Source organism: Elephas maximus, chromosome 3, assembly GCF_024166365.1.
Source record: "Elephas maximus indicus isolate mEleMax1 chromosome 3, mEleMax1 primary haplotype, whole genome shotgun sequence".
Lineage (NCBI taxonomy): Eukaryota > Metazoa > Chordata > Mammalia > Proboscidea > Elephantidae > Elephas > Elephas maximus.
The window spans coordinates 193,062,744-193,077,213 of record NC_064821.1 but is presented as its reverse complement, the minus strand read 5'-3'; the positions used below and the strand labels follow the sequence as shown (position 1 = coordinate 193,077,213).

General features: G+C 46.2%; 2 protein-coding genes across 5 annotated transcripts; one reads left to right on the top strand and one right to left on the bottom strand.

The window, feature by feature from the left end:
- The first annotated feature begins 10,695 nt into the window (after positions 1 to 10,695).
- Positions 10,696 to 11,538, top strand: DPM3 (dolichyl-phosphate mannosyltransferase subunit 3, regulatory). Of its 2 annotated transcripts, none has more exons than XM_049880688.1 (2): positions 10,696 to 10,833; positions 10,921 to 11,538. In XM_049880688.1, exon 2 carries the CDS (start codon positions 10,926 to 10,928, stop codon positions 11,205 to 11,207), a length of 282 nt encoding a protein of 93 aa, XP_049736645.1. In that variant the 5' UTR covers positions 10,696 to 10,833; positions 10,921 to 10,925; the 3' UTR covers positions 11,208 to 11,538. The 2 variants fall into 2 exon arrangements, with proteins under 2 accessions (XP_049736645.1, XP_049736646.1); XM_049880689.1 differs by having other exon boundaries at positions 10,704 to 10,812.
- A 424-nt stretch (positions 11,539 to 11,962) lies between these two features.
- SLC50A1 (solute carrier family 50 member 1) lies at positions 11,963 to 14,439 on the bottom strand. 3 transcript variants are annotated; one of them, XM_049880685.1, is made up of 6 exons: positions 14,260 to 14,439; positions 13,848 to 13,925; positions 13,608 to 13,731; positions 12,851 to 12,994; positions 12,431 to 12,550; positions 11,963 to 12,351 (listed from the first exon to the last, which is right to left on the bottom strand). In XM_049880685.1, exons 1-6 carry the CDS (start codon positions 14,337 to 14,339, stop codon positions 12,250 to 12,252), a joined length of 648 nt encoding a protein of 215 aa, XP_049736642.1. In that variant the 5' UTR covers positions 14,340 to 14,439; the 3' UTR covers positions 11,963 to 12,249. The 3 variants fall into 3 exon arrangements, with proteins under 3 accessions (XP_049736642.1, XP_049736641.1, XP_049736643.1); XM_049880684.1 differs by having other exon boundaries at positions 12,851 to 13,012; positions 14,260 to 14,438; XM_049880686.1 differs by lacking the exon at positions 14,260 to 14,439 and adding an exon at positions 14,151 to 14,252 and having other exon boundaries at positions 12,851 to 13,012.
- Between the last annotated feature and the right edge of the window lie 31 nt (positions 14,440 to 14,470).

The window sequence follows — 14,470 nt, the reverse complement described above, 5'->3', positions numbered from 1 at the left end:
CCACAGCCCTCAGCCCAGCAGTTCAGTCCCTCAGGGAGTTAGGATGTGTCTGTTGAGCTACCATGGCCTTGCCTTGTACAGGTTGTGCTGGCTTCCCCAGTATTATGTGTCTTACCCTTGACCAAAGTTACCGCTTATCTGTTATCTATTAAGTGTTTTTCCGTCCCCGTCCTCGTAACCATCCCCTTCTCCTCCCTTGTAACCATCAAATATTGTTTCTTTTTGTATGTAAACCTTTCATGAGTTTTTACAGTAGTGGTCTCTACAATACTTGTCCTTTTGTGATTGACCTTTTCACTCAGCATAATGCCCTCCAGATTCATCCATGTTATGAGATGCTTCACAGGGTCATCGTTATTCTTTATTGTTGCGTAATACTCCATCGTGTGTATGTACCAGTTTGTTTATCCATCCTTCTGTTGTTGGGCATCTAGGTTGTTTCCATCTTGTTGCTTTTGTGAACAACGCTGCAGTGGACATGAGCGTACAAATATCTATTCATGTGACGACTCTTATTTCTCTAGGGTATGTTCCTAGGAGTAGGATTGCTGGATCATATGGTATTTCTATCTTTCTAAGGAAGCAGCATATCGTTTTCCAAAAAAGTTGTATCATTTTGCATTCCCACCAGCAGTGCATGAGAGTTCTGATCTCCCCACAGTCTCTCCAACACTTGTTATTTTCTGTTTTGTTGATTCATGCCAATAACGCTGGGGCGAGGTGGTATCTTATTGTGGTTTTGATCTGGATTTCTCTGATGGCTAGAGATGGTGAGCATTTCCTCATGTGTCTGTTGGCTGCCTGAATGTCTTCTTTGGTGAAGTGTCTGTTCATTTCCTTTACCCATTTCTTAATTGGATTATTTGTCTTTTTGTTGTAGAGGTGTTGGATTTTCTTATAGATTTTAGAGATTAGACCTTTGTCTGATTTGTAATACCCAAAGTTTTTTTCCCAGTCTATAGGTTCTCTTTTTACTCTTTTGGTGAAGTCTTAAGTGTTTAATTTTTAGAAGATCCCAGTTACCTAGCGTATCCTCTGGAGCTTGTGTGTTGTTGGTTGTGATTTGTATCCTGTTAATGCTGTGTATTAGGGTTTCTAGCATTGATCCTATTTTTTCTTCTATGAACTTTATAATTTTTGGCTTTATATCTATGTCTTTGATCCATTTTGAGTTAGTTTTTGTATATAGTGTGAGGTATGGGTCCTGTTTCATTTTTTTGCAGATGGACATCCAGTTTTGCCAGCACCATTTGTTAAAAAGACTGTCTTTTCCCCATTTGATGGACTTTGGGTCCTTGTCAAAAATCAGGTGATCATAGGTGGATGGATTGACATCTGGGTTCTCAATTTTGTTCCATTGATCAATGTATCTGTTGTTGTACCAGTACCAGGCTGTTTTGACTACTGTAGCTATATGGTAGGCTCTGAGGTCAGGTAGTGCGAGTCCTCTTACTTTATTCTTCTTCTTCAGTAGAGCTTTACTTATCCGGGGCTTCTTCCTTTTCTGTATAAAGTTAACGATAAGTTTTTCCATCTCATTAAAGAATGTTGTTGGTATTTGGATCAGTATTGCATTGTTTTTGTAAATCGCCTTGGGTAGGATTGTCATTTTCACAATGTTGAGTCTACCTGTCCGTGAGCATGGTGTGTTTTTCCTTTTATGTTGATCTCTTTTGGTTTCTTGCAGTAGTATTTTGTAGTTTTCTTTGTATAGGCCTTTCACATCTCCCGTTAGATTTATTCCCAAGTATTTCTTTTTTTTTTTAGGGGCTATTATAAATGGTACTGTTTTTCTGATTTCCTTTTCATCATTCTCTTTATTGGTGTTTGGCTGAAATCTTTATGGAAGAAAATCACCAGGCCTGTTCCTTAGTGTCACTGGGTGGGTTTGAACAACTTGGGTGGGTTTGCTGAGCACACACTATTTGTGCCACCCAGGGGACTTTCCACCTCACAGCCTTTGCACTTGCTGTTCCCACTGCCCAGAACACTCTTTCAGCACATAGTGACACTTCTCCCTCTTTCGCTTCACTCAGTCTTAGTGCAAACATCTCCTTATCAGAGAGGCCTTTCTGACCATGCTGTAAAGCACAATGCACCCTCTTGCACTCTCGTCCCTTGTCTTGCTATATGTTTTTTTCATAGTATGTCTTGCTACCTGATGTATTAAATATTTATTTCTTTATTCGTTCCTTGTCTGTCTCCCACCACTAGAATAGAAGCTTCATTGAAGGCAGGAAATTTGTCTGTTTGGTTCACTCTGGTCCCCAGCACCAGAATACTGCTTGGTATATAATAGATGCTCAATAAATATTTGCTGAAAGAGGAGAACCAAGAGCCCCATTAACACCATACTTTGAGCTCTTGGCTGAGACTGAGCTTCTTCGCTTCATTAACTGCAAATCACTGAAGCCCCAGAATAAGCCAGATGTTTTTCACAGCTGCCCAGGCCTGTTCCTGGGCCCCTCCTCCCTCAGGCTGTCATCTTTTCCTGTCTTGTTCTCCTCTAGGATACCTGCTTTAGAAAACCCTGACTCATCCCCGCCCTTCTCCAATTAGTAGCACCATTTCTGACCCATCATTTCCCAAAAAGCAAGTCTGTAATTTTGTAGGCACCTGTATATGTTTTGCTGATTACATGTGTGTTTGTCTTGTCCCCTATGGAACTTCAAGTATCCTGAGAGTAGGGATGGAGTCAATAAAACCTGACTGCCTGGAACCCTCCCCCATGGACCTAGTAATCACCTTAGCACCTGTGGGCACCCAGAAAGCCTTAATTCCTGATAGAAAACATAGAGACACACATGGGGGTTGCCTAACCCTTTAAGAGGTGGGGACACTAATCTGAGGAACAAATCTCCCCAATACAAATGCCTTTAAGAAGCCTTTAAAAAACTGGTCCTGGTTAGCTTTTCTACCCTTATGTCCTGCTGCTTCCTCTGTGCAGCATTCTTTGCCCCAGACACAGCCACAAAGGATTACAGGACATGAACTTTCATGCCTCTCTGCCTTTGTTTAGACTGTTCCTTTGGCCTTGCATGCTCCCACCCTCTCTTTCTCCACCTGAACAACACTTACTCATCTCTCCAGTCTCACTTCAGGTGCCAGGGCCTCTATGAAGCCTTCACCCCAGACAGAGTCAACCCCCTCCTCTGTGTTTCCATGTAATGTTTTTCGATAAAAAGGTATATAACACAACATTTGCCAGTTCAATGTTTTTCAAATGTTCAATTTACTGATATCAATTACATTATGTGTGTTGATCACATTTTTTTTTTTGAGTGCAAGTGGTTTATTTGAGAGGTGAAGAAAGTGCTAGGGGAGTGGGGAAGTGGGACAGGGAAGGGAAGGAGCCAACACAGCATGTACCATTAAACTTGACCACACATTATTTAAGCACCCTACCTGCACAGCCCCCATGGTTCTGTCAGTTTGTCGTACTGTGGGGGCTTGCATGTTGCTATGATGCTGTAACAGAAGATTTCAAAGGGCAGCTTGAGAAAACAAAGTAAAGTTTTATAATGACAAGTGCAAAGCGCTAGAGATAGAAAACCAAAAGGGAAGAATGTGTTCAGCATTTCTCAAGCTGAAAGAACTGAAGAAAAAATTGAAGCCTCGAGTTGCAATAGTGGAGGGAGAAAATACTAAACGACGCAGGAAGCATCAAAAGAAGGTGGAAGGAATCCACAGAATTATCATACCGCAAAGAATTGGTCAATGTTCAACCATTTCAAGAGGCTGCATATGATTAGGAACCGAGGGTACTGAAGGAAGAAGTCCAAGCTGCTCTGAAAAAAAAAATTTTTTTTTTTTTTTTTTTGCTCTGAAGGCACTGGCAAAAAACAAGGCTCCAGGAATTGATGGATGTCAATTGAGATGTCTCAACAAACAGATGCAGTGTTGGAAGCATCCATTCGTCTACCCAAGAAATTTGGAAGACAGCTACCAAGCCAACTGACTGTAAGAGAACCATATTTATGCCTAGTCCCAAGAAAGGTGATCCAACCAAATCTGGAAATTATTGAACAATATCGTTAATATCACACGCAAGAATTTTGCTGAAGATCATTCAAAAGTGGCTACAGCAGTATATCAACAGGGAACTGCCAGAAATTCAGGCCGGTTTCAGAAGAGGGCATGGAACGAGGAATATCATTGCTGATGTCAGCTGGATCCTGGCTGAAAGCAGAGAATACCAGAAGGTTGCTTACCTGTGTTTTATTGACTATGCCAAGGCATTCCACTGTGTGGATCATAACAAACTGTGGATAACATTGCAAAGAATGGGAATTCCAGAACACTTAATTGTGTTTATGAGAAAATTGTACACAGATCAAGAGGCAGTCCTTCGAACAGTACAAAGGGAAACTGATTGGTTTAAAGTCAGGAAAGGTGTGTGTCAGGGTTGTATCCTTTCACCATATGTATTCAATCTGTATGCTGAGCAAATAATCTGAGAAGCCAGACTGTATGAAAAAGAATGGGGCAATAGGATTGGAGGAAGACTCATTAACAACCTGAGTTATGCAGATGATACAACCTTGCTTGCTGAAAGTGAAGAGGACTTGAAGCACTTACAGATGAAGATCAAAGACCACACAGCCTTCAGTATGGATTACACCTCAACCTAAAGAAAACAAAAATCCTTACAACTGGGCCAATAAGCAACATCATGATAAATGGAGGAGGATTGAAGTTGTCAAGGATTTCATTTTACTTGGATCCACAATCAACATTCACGGAAGCAGCAGTCAAGAAATCAAAAGATGCATTGCATTGGGCAAATCTGCTGCAAAGGACCTCTTTAAAGTATTGAAAAGCAAAGAAGTTACCTTGAAGACCAAAGTGTGCCTGACCCAAGCCATGATATTTTTAATCACATCATCTGCATTTGAAAACTGGACAATGAATAAGGAGGACAGAAGAAGAATTGATGCCTTTGCATTGTGGCGTTGGAGAAGCATATTGAATATATACCATGGACTGCCAAAAGAATGAACAGATCTCTCTTAGAAGAGGTAAAACCAGAGTGCTCCTTAGAAGCAAGGGTGGCTAGACTATGTCTTACATACCTCGGGAGTGTTATCAGGAGGGACCAGTCCCTGGAGGAGGACATCATGCTTGGTAAGATACATGGTCAGTGAAAAAGAGGAAGACCCTCAATGAGATGGATTGACACAGTGGCTGCAACAACGGACTCAAGCATAACAAAGATTGTGAGCATGGTGCAGGAGCAGGCAGTGTTCCGTTCTGTAGTACATAGGGTCGCTACAAGTTGGAACCAACCCGACAGCACCTAACAACAACATCCTGCAGAGGATCGGGCAGTGTTTTGTTCCGTTATACATAAGGTTTGCCATGGGTCGGAGCCGACTCGATGGCAATTAACAACAACCACAACCTGCAATATCTCATTTAATCCTTTGAGCAAACCTTTGAGGGAGGATCAGTTACTGGTTCCATTGTACAGCTGGGGAAATTGAGGCTCAAAAGCATTAAGTTATTTGCTAAAGGTCACATAGCTAAATAAAAGAAGTAGCAAGGGCACAACCCCAGGACAGCTGGACTCTAAAAGCCCAAACTTTTAAGCCCCAAGCCCCACTGCTTCCCATACCCTGCAATCAGCATGTGTACTGGATCCTGATGGGCAGGAGGAGGGTGATGACCTGCAAAGGGATTGAAAAGAGAGGACCTGGACCATAAGAATCAGTCAGCTTTCGTCCAGTGCGCCCAAGGCCAAAGACTCTGTCTGCCAGATGGGCATCTACGGAGCAGTTATATTTTCTGGGACTAGGAGAGCTGGGTCAGTTTCCCTTAAGACCATCAGTTACTAACCTGACCTTCTTCCTTACTTCCCTCACCTCACATTTATAGAAGGCTTGCTGGGTTTCCCACACTATGCTTGGTCCTGGAGACACAGTGGTCCTGAGCAGGACAAGCAGGAAAACAAAAACCCTTCTGCTCAACAGATTAAGGGCCATCTATAACTGAGAGACTGTGGAAGTGCAGAAGAGGCAGGTGGTGACCAACCTTGCAAGCGGGGCCAGGCCAGGGAGGCTGCGTGAAGGATGCGGCATGCAAGCTCAAAATTAGAGAAACAGGTACTCACCTTTTCTTGTAGCACGTTTAGGGCTTCTCTGTTTACATGAATTTACAAAAGTAACATTTTAAATTAATTTATTTTTTAATGTACTGGTAATTACTTTTGTTATAAGGTGTGAGGTGGGACTCTAACTCAATTTACTTTTTCCAATGGTAAAATAGTTGCAAATAGTTTTAGAACAATTAATCTTTCCTCACTCACTGGAGATGTCACACCTGTCATGCTAAACTTGTATGTCTGCTTGGTCTAGACCTTCACTTTCTATTCTGTTCCATTCATCTAGGGAGGGAGGTGCTACAGTGTAGTGGTAAACTGTACAGACTCTGGAGTCAGGTTGTCTGGGTTGTGGCTCAGTTTCCTCATTTGAAAAATAGGGGGATAATAATAATACCTACTTCATAGCATTGCTATGAAGATTAAATGAGATAATACACTTAAAGCATGTCACATATGCCTGGCACATAGTAATCAAGGAATGTCAGTTATTATCATGATCCTTATCCACCCACTCCTGTACCAGTAACACAAATACCAAAAAAAAAAAAAAAAAACCCAAAAACCAAAAAAAAAAAAAAAAAAAAAAAACCTGCTGCCATAGAGTCGATTCCAACTCATAGCGACCCTATAGGATAGAGTCGAACTGCCCCCAAGAGTTTCCAAGGAGCTCCTGGCGGATTTGAGCTGCCGACCCTTTGGTTAGGCACCAGGGTGAATACAGTGGAGTGAAATTGCTAAGAACATGGCTTTGGTTTAGATGAAACGAGCTCTGCTACTTACTATCTGCATGGCCTTGGGCAAGTTACTTATCTCTTACCTTCTCTGCATCTTGGTTTCCTCATCTATAGGTGGAGCTGTAAAAGTATCCACTGAACCCAAAAACTATTGTAAAAATGAGACATGACAATGTTGCACAGGGCATGACACAGAATAGCCCCGCAACAATGTTTCTTTTACTGCTGATTATGATTATCGATCTCTCTGGCTGGTGGGGCAAGCCCCTTCTTGTTATCTCTCCTCCCGGAAACTTTTTTTTCTGGGAAGTGGCAGTCAGTCTTCCAGGGCCAGTTCTACTCCGGGTTAATAAAACAGAATTTCTGGATTTACAAAGATGATGCTCAGTTTCTGAACTGGGCTAACATCTGAAAGTCGTTGTGACCGGGGAAGCCTGACTGAGCAACCAGTAGGATTTGCAGGGAGATGAGGATAGGGACTTACATGGCAGGTTTTTTAGGTCCTGAGATACCCACAGTCCCTGTCCTTCCTCCTTCATTAAAAAACAAACAAAAAACAGTTGTTGTCCAGCTGATTCTGACTCGTGGCGATCCCATGTATGTCAGAGTGGAACTGTGCTCCAGGGGGTTTTCAGTGGCTGATTTTAGGGGCGTAGATTGTTAGGCCTTTCTTCTGAGGTGCTTCTGGGTGGACTCGAACCTCCAATTGCCAACCTTGTGGATAGCAGCCACATATAGCAGATTTTAAAAATGGTTTTTATTTTGTCTTAATTTTTACGTATGCATATACTTAAAAAATCAACTTAGCTCTACAAGCCTTGTCATGAAAAATGACAGTCCCCTGCTCCACTTCTCCCACCCTGCATACACACTCCTCAGAGACAACCACTCTCAAGTTTCTTGGCTGCTTTTTCTGGTATTTGTCTCAGTATTTCTAAATGATATCCTTATATTATTATTTCTTGATTTTTCCCATTTTAGATGGAACCAATTGACTTCCAGCCACAGAAGATGAGCGTTTAATTTTTTCTACTCCTGATTCTCCTAATATACTCCTCTCCCCCACTCTCCCAATTTTTGGTTAAATCAATACACAGTGTTTACATTATTAGGGCTGTGAAAATATTCCTCACACCTCTGCTCTGTAGTGTTTGTACTAAGACTCTGTGAACCTGTAAAAACTGCTTTTGTTCTACCCAGCTACCACCAATGGCTGCCCTGACAGGGAACACAACAGAGAGTCCCTGACAGAGCAGGAGAAAAGTGGGATGCAGACCTCAAATTCTAGCAAAAAGACCAGACTTATGGTCTGACAGAGAGTGAAAGGACCCCAGAGGCCATGGCCCCTGGACTCTCTGCTAGCCCAAAACTAAAACCATTCCTGAAGCCAACTCTTCAGACAAAGATTAGACTGGACTATAAGACATGAAATGATACTGGTGAGGAGTGTGCTTCTTAGCTCAAGTAGGCACATGAAACTATGTGGGCAGCTCCTGTCTGGAGGTGAGGTGAGAAGGCAGAGGGGGACAGGAGCTGGTTGAATGGACACCTGAAATACAGGGTGGAGAGGAGGAGTGCGCTGTCACATTGTAGGGAGAGCAACTAGGGTCATATAACAGTGTGTGAATGGGTTTTTGTATGAGAAACTGACTTGAATCGCGAACTTTTACTTAAAGCACAATTTAAAAAAGAAACAAAAACCCTACTTTTGTTCATTCATATCACGGACATTGGTTGAGAAACCTCATTCTCTAAAATCATAGACACCCCCAAACTTGCCTATTTGAAATCACGTTAATGAGAATGGAATATCTCACTCTTGTCTGAAGACCTGAGCCATGTTGGTTACTGTCTTAGTCATCTAGTGCTGCTTATAAAAGAACTACCACAAGTGGATGGCTTTAACGAGGAGAAATTTATTCTCTCACAGTCTAGTAGGCTACAAGTCCAAATTCACGGCATCAGCTCCCGGGGAAGTCTTTCTCTTCTGTTGGCTCTGGAGGAAGGTCCTTGTCATTAATCTTCCTGTGGTCTGGAAGCTTCTCTGCACAGGAACCTCAGGTCCAAAGGATACGCTCTGCTCCTGGAGCTGCTTTCTTGGTGGCATGAGGTCCCCCAGTCTCTCGATTCGCTTCTGTCTTTTATATCTCAAAAGAGATTGGCTTAAGACAGGATCTAATCTTGTAGATCTCATCAATACAACCGCTGCTAGTCCATCTCATTAACATCATAGTGATAGGATTTACAACACATAAGAAAGTCACATCAGATGAGAAAATGCTGGATAATCACAATACTGGGAATCATGGCCCAGCCAAATTGATACACATATTTTTGGGGAACACAATTCAATCCCTAACAGTTACTGTGACACAGAGAGGCAGCCTCGATTTCCAACCTAGGTGCAAACCCAATAGTGGGTTTCTGGACACAACATTCCACATTTATCTTAACTTTGTGCTTTCCAGCCAGACCCTGAGTCCACTTCTCAGCCGGGGTTTGTTGTTGATTCCTTTACATACAGCTGTGTTTTCCTTTGAACTCATCAAAACATTGCTTCCTTTAAATTTTACCTAAACTCAAACCCGTTGCCCTCCAGCAGACCCTGACTCGTGGCGACCCTATGTGTGTGTCAGAGTAGAACTGTGCTCCGCAGGGTTTTCAGTCACTGTGAACTTTTGGAAGTAGATCGCCAGGAGTTTTTCCGGAGGCATCTCTGGGTAGACTCGAACCTCCAACTTTTGGTTATAAGTGGAGAGAGTTAACCTTTTGCACCACCCAGGGACTCCACCTAAACTCAGCCCTTTCCCGTATCCTGTAAGACTCTGTTTCTTCCTTCGTTGGATGAACTGCCCCGTGGTTCCTCTGGTGTGTGCTTTACCTTGCAGGAGCAAGTTAATAAAGTTAGTAAGCCGAACTCTAACTATGGGCTTTATCAATTCTTTCTTTCTTTTTTTAATAGCTTTGTTTTCCCTGAAGTTGTAATTGTCTGATCTTTTCTTTTGCTTGGTTTTCTGTATAAAACCAAACTCATTACTGTAGAGTCGACTCCAGCTCAATGTGATCCAATAGAACAAAGTAGGACTTCCCCACGGGGTTTCCAAGGAGCAGCTGGTGGATTCAAACTGCTGACCTTTTGGTTTGCAGCCAAGCTCTTAACCACTGTGCCACCAGAGCCTCGGCTTTCTATATACGCATCAGGAATTCATCCCCAACACTCCGAAAGAAGAATACGCCTTCTTTCGATGCCTTTAAATATATCAGGTAATCCTTCCGTTCCCCCAGTTCAACTCTTTTATTTTTTTTTCCTTTTAAAGGCACTCCCGCCCCTCCGCCCGGAGCCCTCCATTCTTTGGTTCCAAGCTTCTTCGATTAGTTGTCATCGTGACTAGTTGTCAGTGTATCCACTTTCCTGACTCCTGCTTTCCCCCTCCACCCCAGGAGGGGACAGGTCTCTTGACATCTCTATACCCCGCAGTCTGCCACGGGGCTCAAAAAATGTTCGAATGAATAAACGAATGAAATAAGAAGTTAGTGAATGAATGAATGAATGGTATTTCTGTACTGTAGAACGGGGTTTAAGGGGAAGGACATTACGATTCCACTTTGTTGCAAGATATGAGTGTGTCTTCAGGCTTTCTACAAGCCTCGTGCCATCTGCTTAGGGCGCAACTTGAAGCAGGGCCCCGAGCTAGGGGAGCCGGCCCAAAGCCTCTCGGGGCCCAGCAAGCGGCTTGCCAAGAGTCGGTTGAGGCCGCCTTGGGGAAGACAGGGGCCGCAAGTACCCTAGGCTACTGCACGGAGAAAGACTACAATTCCCAGAAGGCCGAGCAGAAGCAGAGCATGCGCCGTAGGCTTCCAGACACTGACGTCCCAGCCGCGCTAGGCAAAGAAGACGCGGGGCAGAGAGGGAACGGTGGGTTGAGAACTGAATGGAGAGGGCGAGAACAGCGAGAACCACCGAGCAGCGGAGCTGAGGTTAGGTGATCCGGAGAGTGGGTGAGTGAGAAGCACAGGCACTAGGTCTCACATGCAGAGGGGATGGCGGGGTGGAAGGGACTCCGAGCTTGCTTTCTCTTCCCGCAGGGACCATGACGAAGCTAGCGCAGTGGCTGTGGGGGCTGGCGCTCCTGGGCTCCACCTGGGCGGCCCTGACCATGGGCCCCACCCTGGGCCTGGAGCTGCCCTTGACCTGCCGGGAGGTCCTGTGGCCGCTGCCCGCCTATTTGCTGGTGACCGTCGGCTGCTTTGCCCTGGGCACCGTGGGCTATCGCGTGGCCACTTTTCATGACTGCGAAGACGCCGCCCTGGAGCTGCAGACTCAGATCCAGGAGGCCCGGGCCGATTTGGCCCGCAAGGGCCTGCGCTTCTAACGCCCTCCCCGACCCCTGCCCGGGCAGCCCTCCCTCCCAGCCCCCGTTAAAGAGCAAATTCATTTTCATTTGCTGCGTTGTTAAGTGTGAGTGTGGGGTATGGTGATTAGGGATGTGTACCGGCAGTGGAGAAGTGAGAGGTTCCAGCTTCCTGAGGTCGTATCAACCGTTATCTGCGCAACCTGCCGGCATTCCTGTTTTGAACTGAAGGAGGCAAAGACCTTAAGATCTCTCAGCATGGAGATGTCATTCCACTTTCCTCGTCCTTTTAACCCTGTCAGAAGATATGCCTAACCTCTATTCTCCTTAATAAAAGCCAAGCTCCATTCTTTTTGAGGTCTTTCTGGGTCTTTCCAACGTCTTTTTTTTTTTTTTTTTAGATACCTTTTCTGAGCCAACCTTTGTTGTTGTTGTTAGTTGCCATCCAGTCGATTCCGACTCATGGCGACCCCATGTGTTGCAGAGTAGAACTGCACTCCATAGGGTTTTCAAGCCTGTGACCTTTTGGAAGCAGATTGCCAGCCTGTCTTCTGAGGCACCTCTGGGTGGGTTCAAACCACCAACTTTTTGCCTAGTACTTGAGGACTTAACCATTTGCACCACCCAGGGACTCCTGAGCAGCCCTACCAGCCCTAAAGTAGCGGTGGATGAGGCAGGGCACCCTTACCCTGCTAAAAGAGTGATTGCTTTGTCACTATCCTTTACTAAACCAGGCAGGTTGAGAATCACTGAATAGAGAATGAGCCGTGGTGGGCAGCGGTGAGGAACAGTTTATTCTAAGGCACATTCTAAAGGTATCACCCCAACCTCCAAAATTAAAAAAAATAATCTCTCTAAAAAATAAAAGCAGTTCATCTCCCAGGTCCCACCGCATCTTCTAGGTAAAGCTCTTACTTTGGTTCTTCTATTCACAAAGTCATCCCTTTTTCTTTTCCACAACCCACTATACCCGTGGGGGGCTAGTCAACAGGAACAGCTGAAATGAGGGGTTCTCTTTGGTATTAGGTTGCCATTAGAGTGCCCAGTGGTCAGGTGAGATGCCTCAGGTTTGCAGGAGCCGATAGTTCTTGTCTTTCTCCTGGGGATACTTCCGGAAAAGCCAGAGGCGGATCAAGCTGGTGAAGATTCCTGGAAGGTTGGGCACCTGAAATCATAAGGCTACTATGACGAGAGGAGCTGGTTTTCCACCTTGCACGCCTGTCACCCATCCCTCTTCTGCTTACCATAATGTAGAGATCTCTGAGTCGAAACCCATAGAGGGTCCAAGAGGCAGAGGAGAGGAGGGTGGCAATGGTGAGTGAGTAGGAGAGACGCTGGGTTGACTGAGTCTTAATGACGTTGGCCTGTGAAAAAGGATGAAAGACAAGCCCTGATCAGAGGCTATCGAAGTCTTCCCACTGCCTCTATAAAGTGAGGCCCCACCCCTAGCCCAAACACATAGTAAAGCTCTCACCTAGCCTAAGAATTTCCTCAGGAAAAAGGTTAAACATTCTCCCGGATAGTCTATCACCCAACTCTTCCCTCCTGCTTCGCACCCACCCAGGATTTGGATTGCCCCTTCCTCTGGGGGGTAAACCACAGTATCTGGCTATGGGAGCCTGGCCCCTTTTATCTCTCCCATCTGCTTGGACACCCCCACTTACCAAGTCAGCCAGTGGTGAGAAGTACATGCTGATGGTGAAGACACTGCAGAAGAGGCCCAGCTGCTGAAGCTGGGTGTCAGGGTCAGGCACCATGAGCCAAAAGTAGCCATAACCCATGAGAAGGACCCCCAGCAGGGCTGCAGTCTGTAGAAGCAAGGCTTGCTGTAGGGGAGAGAGTAGCCTTCTAGATGTGCCAGGAGCCCACTCTTGACCCCTGCTGGGATTGATTCATCCTGCCCTCTCCCATCCTCCCATGGGGAGTCAGCTTTTGTCCAAACCTCCAGTATTGCACTTGTCACAGCCCCCTTCCCACCAGTGACTTGGAATTATGTTTGATCCACCCACAACATTGGAGGTCTCCAGGAGAGGAAAAGGTACTTTGTGAGTTCAGTACACACAGTAGGAGCTTAATAAATGCTTGTGTAATTGAATGAGGAAGGAGGGCTAATCATCTGATTCTCAACCACTGGCCCAACCTCTGAAGGAGCTATCAGAGATAAAGCCCTTTCCCCAGCTTGTGGGGCAGAAGCCCAGGGCAGCACAGGAACCATCAAGATAGGCAACGCTGCCAGCCTTGCCAGATTTGGGGGCAATATGTGAGTCTCAGAAACCCGGCTTCCTGGAGAAAGGAATACTGCAGGGCTGGAGGGGCCTTCCAGGAAAAGGTGGCAGTACCAGCCTGTTAGTCTTCTAGGGAGTGTTTGCTCTGCCAGCTAGGCAGGGCATGCAGCAGAGGTGGGTCCGGGAAGGCCTCTACCTTCCGAGGGCAGTAGTGTAGATACACCAAGATATACAAGGTCTGAAGGACAGCACCCACAGCGTTGACGATGATGAGGGTCCCGTCTTGCTTCAAGACCCCATAACTCAGCCAGCTCAGGTTGCTGCAAGGTGGAGGGGAGGGACATCGCACGTGGAGGTGGGGCTGACCCTCCTGTACGTTCTTCGTCTCCACCCCTCCCCCACTTCCCCTCCCCGCCGTAGTCATCGCCCCTCTCACTTGACGTCTGTGGTGAGAAAGGGCAGAAACTGGACGCTGTCCACGCTCCGGGTCACCTGCATGTGCCTGAGGTCCGAGCTGCAACAGGGCCCCGAAGGGAGGCATGAGGGGTAAGAAGGAAGTATCCGGGTGCTAGGGGGTCTAGACACCCGAAGCCTGTCATCCTCCCCGGACAACCGCAGACCCTCAGAGTCCTCCAGTCCCCATAGACCCCCGGCCCCACTCTCAGTTCCCTTGCTTCCTCCCCGCAGACCAAGTGACCAAGCCACGCCCTTGCTCCCGGTCCCCTCGACCCAATTTCACTTTGACTTTAGGTCCCGGACGTAGCCTGGGGCTGCGGTCAAGTTCAGCCCCTCTCTTTTCTTTCCTGACTTCCTGGTCTTGCCCCAGCCCAGCCCGGCCGCGTTCTCACAGGCCGGTGGAGAACATGCCGAGGGTGAAGAGCACACAGGCTCCGGAAAGGAGCGAGTCGACCACGGTGCCCGGCTGCATCCCTCTGGGAGACGGATCCGGCGCCCGGCTGAGGAGCTCGGGTCGCTCGGGGCCCGCGGTGCCGGAGCCCCGCCCCCTCCGCGTACTGGACTCCGCCCCCACACGCTGGGCAGTCTCTCCCGGAAACTGAA